The sequence below is a fragment of the Haliotis rubra genome, unplaced genomic scaffold (genome assembly GCF_003918875.1).
Source record: "Haliotis rubra isolate DU_JTF1 unplaced genomic scaffold, ASM391887v1 Scf285, whole genome shotgun sequence".
NCBI lineage: Eukaryota > Metazoa > Mollusca > Gastropoda > Lepetellida > Haliotidae > Haliotis > Haliotis rubra.
Window position 1 is genome coordinate 39652 of NW_025766947.1, and position 9805 is coordinate 49456.

At 47.7% G+C, this 9805-nt stretch overlaps 1 protein-coding gene across 1 annotated transcript; it reads right to left on the reverse strand.

The window, feature by feature from the left end:
* Nucleotides 1–5403: 5403 nt before the first annotated feature.
* LOC124281561 (prothoracicostatic peptides-like) lies at nt 5404–7048 on the reverse strand. The gene is made up of 2 exons (XM_046717504.1): nt 6893–7048; nt 5404–5706 (listed from the first exon to the last, which is right to left on the reverse strand). The coding sequence occupies exons 1-2, from the start codon at nt 7046–7048 to the stop codon at nt 5404–5406; spliced, it is 459 nt and encodes a 152-aa protein (XP_046573460.1).
* Nucleotides 7049–9805: the final 2757 nt, after the last annotated feature.

Sequence of the window (9805 nt, forward strand, 5' to 3'; positions counted from 1 at the left end):
ACCACGGCACCAAGCCAAACCCCGCGTCCTATACTTTACAACCCCACCAATATGGCGTGCTATACTTTACAACACAGTACCACGCCACACCTCGCGTCCTCACAAAAATCGCGTCCTATGTCATACAACAAACACAATGACACAGATCTCACACCATCTCATCTTAAACTACATCACACGACTCACACACGTCTCACACCACACCACACATCTTAAACTACATCACACGTCTCACACCACACCACACATCTTAAACTACATCACACGTCTCACACCACACCACACATCTTAAACTGCGTCCCACGTCTCACAACACCACACATCTTAAACTGCATCACACGTCTCACAAAACACATCTTAAACTACATCACACGTCTCACACCACACCACAACACACATCTTAAACTACATCACACGTCTCACACAACACCACACATCTTAAACTACATCACACTCACACCACACCACACATCTTAAACTACATCACACGTCTCACACCACACCACACATCTTAAACTACATCACACGTCTCACACCACACCACACATCTTAAACTACATCACACGTTCCACACCATACCACACATCTTAAACTACATCACACGTCTCACACCACACCATACACATCTTAAACTACATCACACGTCTCACACCACACCACACATCTTAAACTACATCACACATCATCTTAAACTACCACACACCACACATCTTAAACTACATCACACGTCTCACACCACACCACACATCTTAAACTACATCACACGTCTCACACAACACCACACATCTTAAACTACATCACACGTCTCACACCACACCACACATCTTAAACTACATCACACGTCTCACACCACACCACACATCTTAAACTACATCACACGTCTCACACCACACCACACATCTTAAACTACGTCACACGTCTCACACACACCACACATCTTAAACTGCATCACACGTCTCACACCACACCACACATCTTAAACTACATCACACGTCTCACACACACCACACATCTTACATGCATCACACGTCTCACACATCTTAAACTACATCACACGATCTACACACATACACACATCTTAAACTAAATCACACGTCTCACACACCACACATCTTAAACTACATCACACGTCTCACACACACATACACCACACATCTTAAACTACATCACACGTCTCACACACACACATCATCTTAAACTACATCACACGTCTTAAACACACATCTTAAACTACATCACACGTCTCACACCACACCACACATCTTAAACTACATCACACGTCTCACAACACCACACATCTTAAACTACATCACACGTCTTAAACTACATCACACACAAACACATCTTAAACTACATCACACGTCTCACACCACACCACCACATCTTAAACTACATCACACGTCTCCACACCACACACCACACATCTTAAACTACATCACACGTCTCACACCACACCACACATCTTAAACTCACACGTCACACCACACCACACATCTTAAACTACATCACACATCTTAAACACACATCATCACATCACACGTCACACCACACACACATCTTAAACTACATCACACGTCTCACACCACACCACACATCTTAAACTACATCACACGTCTCACACCACACCACACATCTTAAACTACATACGTCACACGTCTCACACCACACCACATCTTAAACTACATCACACGTCCACACACATCTTACACACATCACATCTTAAACTACACCACATCTTCTCATCACACACCACACACACCACACATCTTAAACTACATCACACGTCTCACACCACACCACACATCTTAAACTACATCACACGACTCACACCACACCACACATCTTAAACTACATCACACGTCTCACACCACACCACACATCTTAAACTACATCACACGTCTCATACCCCACTGCGTCCCACCCACATCACAACATACCCCCACCCCACATCCAACGCCACACCTATTCCAAAATTGTGGGTGAGTATACAGACAGACCCCCACGAGTCAGCAGCGTGATGGTGAGGCGGGGATCATCATGGTATCTGTGTTCGTGAATATTGAAACGTTCGGCATGTGTGCACATAGAGATGAACATAACAGAATATGATGATGATATCAGCTGGTATTTGCCAGCCACAGGTTGACAGAGTGCGGTCGAGGCGGAGGTCACCTAGTGGGATGATGCAGCTCATACAGGGACGTCGTTATCTCCGCCGTCATAATGTGTTTGTAACGCGGTGTGACTGAAAGTACTCATGTTCCAGAAGCTGTTCCAGGGTTGAACCAGTACACCCATAAGCTGGTGGATTCCCTTGGCCAATGTGGTCGGCGTTAAACACATGTATTTCCAGGTGGCGGGTGACACAGTTGACGTGCCTGTAGCCACTGACCGTGAGATCGAATCCAACATTTGCCCGTGATATTATAAGCAATTTGTCAGAACCATCTCTTTCGTCGAAGTTGTAAACGTGAAGGAATTGCATAACGTTTTACTTAACCTTTATGGACCCGCCATGATATAAGTCCCTCACCTACCTCATTACCTCTTCTCACTCACTCATACACCCACTTATCTCCTCTGATGGCATTATTGTTCTACAGCTGGTGATTACCTCTTTTCACTCACTCATACACGACCCGTGAAGATCCGGGTTAGAATTGATCTTCAGTAACTCATGCTTGTCGCAAACAACGACTACCGGGATAGGGTTATCAGGCTCGCTGACTTGGTTGACACATGTCATCGGTCCCCAATAGCGCAGATCGATGCTCATGCTGTTGATTACTGGGTTGTCTGGTCAAGACTCGATTATTTACAGTACGTCGCTATATAGCTGGAATATTGCTGAGTGCGGCGTAAAACTAAACTCACTCACTCACTCACTCACTCACTCGCTCAATTATCTCTCCTGATGGCATTATTGTTCCAAAGCTGGTGATTATCTCTTCTCACGCACTCACTACACAGACTCTGCACAGACGCCCCTCTCTTCGCCCACTCCTCTTTCTCCCGACTCCAGATGATAGGTCTTTGATCGACTCGACGTTTGTCTGAAAATGTTGTTACAGAATGGATAAAAAAGTAAACGAAAGCAAGATTACTACATCAAACCTCTCCAGTGTGACGACATACATACCTGGGACATGTTTTGTCAACAGAACTCTGAGGTCATAAATCTTTGTCAGGACGCGGCAAGTCATGCAGTTCGTCAGGTGAGGTTTTAGCGAACAAACATCTTCATATGTGTCTCATTTGTACAGCAGTACAATGGACGCTGTCGTGTGTCAAGGGCGACATGTGTAGCCGTCATTGTGTAGGGATGGTGATGATGATGATGATGATGATGATGTAGATGATGATGGAGAAAGTGGACCTGTGTCATGTCGCCTGCCTCCCTCTCTGTCACACGGTACAGACCTGAATCCCAGCACAGTGCGCGTGGATGTCAAAACACAAATTACAGGTGGTCAGTGTACACTCGACCAGATGGTCGACAAGGTTCACCTTAGAGGTGGTCAGTGTACACTCGACCAGATGGTCGACAAAGTACACCTTAGAGGTGGTCAGTGTACACCCGACCAGATGGTCGACAAGGTACACCTTAGAGGTGGTCAGTGTACACTCGACCAGATGGTCGACAAGGTACACCTTAGAGGTGGTCAGTGTACACTCGACCAGATGGTCGACAAGGTACACAACAAAGTACACCTTAGAGGTGGTCAGTGTACACTCGACCAGATGGTCGACAAGGTACACCTTAGAGGTGGTCAGTGTACACTCGACCAGATGGTCGACAAGGTACACCTTAGAGGTGGTCAGTGTACACTGGACTAGATGGTCAACAAAGTACACCTTAGAGGTGGTCAGTGTACACTAGGACCAGATGGTCGACAAGGTACACCTTAGAGGTATGGTCAGTGTACGGTTGACCAGATGGTCAACAAGGTACACCTTAGAGGTAGTCAGTGTACACTAGACAAGATGGTCGACAAGGTACACCTTAGAGGTAGTCAGTGTACGTTAGACAAGATGGTCGACAAGGTACACCTTAGAGGTAGTCAGTGTACGTTAGACAAGATGGTCGACAAGGTACACCTTAGAGATAGTCTTTGTACGTTAGACAAGATGGTCGACAAGGTACACCTTAGAGGTAGTCAGTGTACGGTAGATAAGATGGTCGACCCGATACACCTGAGCAGTGAGTTTTAGATTTGTAATATAGGTTTGAACGTCGTTGCTGTAACGTCGTGTGGTTTGTCTCGAATGTTCTGTTTCACCTATAACATGTCACTGTGATCACAAGTTGATGTGTTTCTATAACGCCGTTCAGAGTGGCTCGCAACCCATCCCAGAGAGGCCGTTAACCTTAAGTGGCTGTGTGAACTGATTTCACTGATTCAAAGGTTTGATGTGCCTAACCGTATGTTTGTCCATTATTGAAGAGTTAACTTAAAACCTTATAATAACCTCAAATTGGAGGTTTTACATGTTGTAAAACCCGGTTAGATGTTTTACTTTTTGAATAAAGACACCTAACCGGGTTTTACCAGTAGTAAAACCTGAAAAAAGTTAAAATAACAACTTTCTTCCGATTTTTATTTAATGATTAACTACTTTAAGTTGAGAGTAACATGAAAGTCTTGTGTGAGTCAGTTGATGGGATTTCTGGTTGTTAACGAGCCTCTCCAGCAGAACATCCTGGCTGTGGGTCGGTCTTTGTAACCATGGTTACGGCGGTTTGCGGGTGGGTCTCGGCTAAAGCCCTCGGGGTGTTTCCCTCCCTTGAGTTTTTTTTAATACAATAAGATTCATGTAGCAGGGACACACTAGTGTAGGCTGCATGGGTTACCGCCATTAGACATCCACACAACCACACCACATGTGCTGACACCAATATTGTAATTACTGGAAACATTATCGTCATTATTTGGCCCACTGTGAAATTAAGTTGTCATACTGTCATGGTGCTAGGGTTGCGATGAAAATAATTACAGCGAATTGAAATAACTATCCCGACATATTATAGCATATTGTATGCATCCAACCTTACCTGCCTTCTCCCATCCAACCTTCCCCGCCCTGTCCCATCCAACCTACAATGTCTTGTCCAATCAATCCTTCTCCGCCTTGTCCCATCAAACCTTCCCTGCCTTGACCCATCCAACCTTCCCCGCCTTGTCCCATCCAACCTTCCCCGCATTCTCCCATCCAACCTTCCCCGCCTTGTCCCATCCAACCTACAATGTCTTGTCCCATCCAACCTACAATGTCTTGTCCAATCAATCCTTCTCCGCCTTGTCCCATCCAACCTTCCCCGTCTTGTCCCATCCATCCTTCCCCGCCTTGTCCCATCTAACCTTCCCCGCATTCTCCCATCCAACCTTCCCCGCCTTGTCCCATTTAACCTTCCCCGCCTTGTTCCATCCAACTTTCCCCGCATTCTCCCATCCAACCTTTCCCCGTCTTGTCCCATCCATCCTTCCCCACCTTGTCCCATCTAACCTTCCCCGCATTCTCCCATCCAACCTTCCCCGCCTTGTCCCATCTAACCTTCCCCGTCTTGTTCCATCCAACTTTCCCCGCATTCTCCCATCCAACCTTCCCCGCCTTGTCCCATCCAACCTTCCCTCTCTTGTCCCTTCCAAACTTCCCCGCCCTGTCCCATCCAACCTTCCCCCTCTTGTCCCATCCATCCTTCCCCGCCTTTTAACATCCAACCTTCCCCGCTTTGTCAAATCCAAACTTCCCCGCCCTGTCCAATCCAACCTTTCCCGCCTTGTCCCATCCAACCTTCCCCACCTTGTCCCATACAACCTTCCCCACCTTTGTCCATCCATCCTTCCCCGCTTTGTCCCATCCAATTTTCCACGCCTTGCCCAATCCAACCTTCCCCGCCTTGTCCCATCCAACATTCCCCGCCCTGTTCCAACCACCTTCCCCCTTCTTGTCCCATGCACCTTTACCCGCCCTCTACCATCCAACCTTCCCCACCCTGTCCCATCCAACCTTCCCTGCCTTGTGCCATCCAACCTTCCCAGCTCTGTACTATCCAACTTTCCCCGCCCTGTAACATCCAACCTTCTCTCTCTTGTCCCATAGAACCTTCCCTGTCTTGTCCCAACCAGCCTTCCCCGCTCTGTCCCATCCAACCTTCCCTGTCTTGTCCTGTCTTGTCCCACCCAACCTTGTCCCATACAGCCTCCCCTTGTCTTTGTCCCACCCCAACCTTCACCGCTCTGTCCCATCCAACCTTCCCTGTATTGTCCCACCCAACCTTCCCCCCACCCTGTCCCATCCAACCTTCCCCTGACTTTGTCCCATCCAACCTTTCTCCACTCTCCCCATCCAACCTTCCCTGCCTGTCCCATCCAACCTCCCCCCTGTCTTGTCCCATCTAACCTTCTCCGTCATGTCCCATCACACCTTCCCAGCCCTGTCCCATTCAACCTTCCCCACCTTGTCCCATACAACCTTCCCCACCTTGTCCTATCCATCCTTCCCCGCTTTGTCCCATCCAATTTTCCACGCCTTGCCCAATCCAATCTTCCCCGCCTTGTCCCATCCAACATTCCCCCCTGCCCTGTTCCAACCACCTTGCCCAATCCCCTTCTTTGTCCCATGCACCTTTACCCGCCCTCTACCATCCAACCTTCCCCACCCTGTCCCATCCAACCTTCCCTGCCTTGTGCCATCCAACCTTCCCAGCTCTGTACTATCCAACTTTCCCCGCCCTGTAACATCCAACCTTCTCTCTCTTGTCCCATAGAACCTTCCCTGTCTTGTCCCAACCAGCCTTCCCCGCTCTGTCCCATCCAACCTTCCCTGTCTTTTCCCATACAGCCTTCCTTGTCTTGTCCCACCCAACCTTCACCGCTCTGTCCTATCCAACCTTCCCTGTATTGTCCCACCCAACCTTCCCCACCCTGTCCCATCCAACCTTCCCCGACTTGTCCCATCCAACCTTCTCCACTCTCTCCCATCCAACCTTCCCCGCTCTGTCCCATCCAACCTTCCCTGTCTTGTCCCATCTAACCTTCTCCGTCATGTCCCATCACACCTTCCCAGCCCTGTCCCATTCAACCTTCCCTGTCGAATCCCATCCAACCTTCCCAGCTCTGTACCATCCAGCCTTCTCCGCCCTGTAACATCCAACCTTCTCTCTCTTGTCCCATACAACCTTCCCTGTCTTGTCCCTGCCCAACCTTTCCCTCCCCGTCCCCCTGTCCCATCCAGCCTCCCCTGTCTTGTCCCATCCAACCTTCCCGCCCTGCCTCTATCCCATCCACCCTTCCCTGTCGAATCCCATCCAACCTTCCCGCCCTGTCCCATCCAACGTGCTCCGCCCTGTCTTGTCCCATCTAACCTTCTCCGCCATGTCCCATCACACCTTCCCAGCCCTGTCCCATTCAACCTTCCCTGTCTTGTCCCATCCAACATTCCCCGCTCTCTCCCATCCAAACTTCTCCGCCTTGTCCCATCCAACCTTCCCCGCCCTGTCCCATCAAACCTTCCCTGTCTTATCCCATCCAACCTTCTCCACCTTGTCCCATCCAAATTTCTCGGCCCTCTCGCATCCAACCTTCTCCACCTTGTCCCATCCAAACTTCTCCGCTCTGTCCCATCCACCCTTCCCTGCCTTGTGCCATCCACCCTTCCCTGTCGAATCCCATCCAACCTTCCCCGCCCTGTCTCATCCAACCTCCCCTGTCTTGTCCCAGCCAACCTTCCCCGGCCTATCCCATCCGGCCTTCCCTGTCGAATCCCATCCAACCTTCCCAGCTCTGTACCATCCAGCCTTCTCCGCCCTGTAACATCCAACCTTCTCTCTCTTGTCCCATACAACCTTCCCTGTCTTGTCCCGCCCAACCTTCCCCGCCCTGTCCCATCCAGCCTCCCCTGTCTTGTCCCATCCAACCTTCCCCGCCCTATCCCATCCAACCTTCCCTGTCGAATCCCATCCAACCTTCCCCGCCCTGTCCCATCCAGCCTTCCCCTGTCTTGTCCCACCCAACCTTCCCCGCCCTGTCCCATCCAACCTTCCCTGTCTTGTCCCACCCAACCTTCCCCGCCCTGTCCCATCCAACCTTCCCCTGTCTTGTCCCACCCAACCTTCCCCGCCCTGTCCCATCCAACCTTCCTTGTCTTGTCCCACCCAACCTTCCCTGCCCTGTCCCATCCAACGTGCTCCGTCCTGTCCCACCCACTCTTCCCCTTTTTGGCCCCTGAAACCACGTTTGTCATATCATTTTGCTGTTTGAATACAAGGTCCTGGGATTGTTATTGCGAAGTAACTGAGCAGAACCAGCTTGAGGACGGATTGGTGCCTTACCTGTTTGCGGAGAGTAGCACAAAACACATCATTACTGACATTTTAGAGTAAATTAGTATTTTAGTCTATTACTAATTTCGGATTTTTATCTTCTCTTTTCAACAAAGGACAATTTGACCAACATGATGTTGTTGATCCTAAAGGCGCAACCTTTTCGACTAACTCCGTCGACCAAGGGCAAAATATTTATAAAGCATACTATTCACACTTTGCTAAGGATCAGATCATTGATTCAACAAAGAACTATGATGTGGGGTCTAATTTGGTTTAAATATCTAAGCTTAATGTAAGCATGGATCCTAGGTTTCAGTATGTCACTGCATCTTGTGGATCCCATACCTGCTATTAACAAGTGTTGTGTACTCGTTCCATGATTTGGAAAATGGTTAGTTGGTGAAATGAAAACCCTTCTCATAGTAACCCATGTATCAAGTGCATAAGGTTAGATTAAAGTGGCTGTTTGTCTAAAGAATGGTTACCATATTATTATTTATCCAGTTTTAAATCGATACAATTTCAAATTAGAAATATATGTTTAAGTAAAGTTGGGAATTTCTTCTATATTTGGGAGTAGTATAGTTACCAACAGTGAGGGTGATTCTACTTAAGGTGTAGTCAGGCGCGTAGTGGGATTATCTGGATGATGATTACTTAACACAAACAGTTAAGACCATATAAAGGCTAAGTGATAACATCGGGCGTCGCAGATCATCATACATTCCCCATGAAGCACCCAGCAGACATGCTTGTATTGATGAGCTGTTTGATCATGTGTGCGTACAACATAGTCTTGCATGAGTTTATATGCTGGGGTGGGTTGTTTATAGGGGAAGGTTGGGGGAAGGGGCAGTGTCAGACTTACAGATTTCCATTACATAATAGAGGGCAAAAATCAAAGACTATAGAGGTCTAAACATTACACCTTCTGATTATTTAAGAAATACAGTTCGCTCTACCACCATGTATAGTGTAATAAAGCACCCTTTCGCCCTGAACTATTATAGTTAAAGTACATTTAAGAAATACAGTTCGCTCTACCACCATGTATATAGTGTAATAAAACACACTTTCGCCCTGAACTATTATAGTTAAAGTACGAGGACGCTTGCGTCCGAGTGCGTTAACGTTATAAAAGTTCAGGGCGAAAGTGTGCTTTATTACACTATATATGGTGGAAGAGCGAACTGTATTTATTTTCTAAGATGCCAAATTTAATACTTTCTAAGGATAATTACGATTAATTTAAGGCAGAAAACAAACGACGGTGTCGGTGACCTAAATTAAGAATCCTCGCACAGGGCTGACAGGCGCGCTGTTCTATTGATGTGTCTGCACCCTACGTTAAGACGAACGTTGCCAGAAAAAAACAAATGATAACAGTTTGATGACGGTTTACGTTCGGATTAAATATCTTCTCTGAATTATTTTAATTACATCTGTCATTAGCGTAAACCATATGGGGCAATATGAACG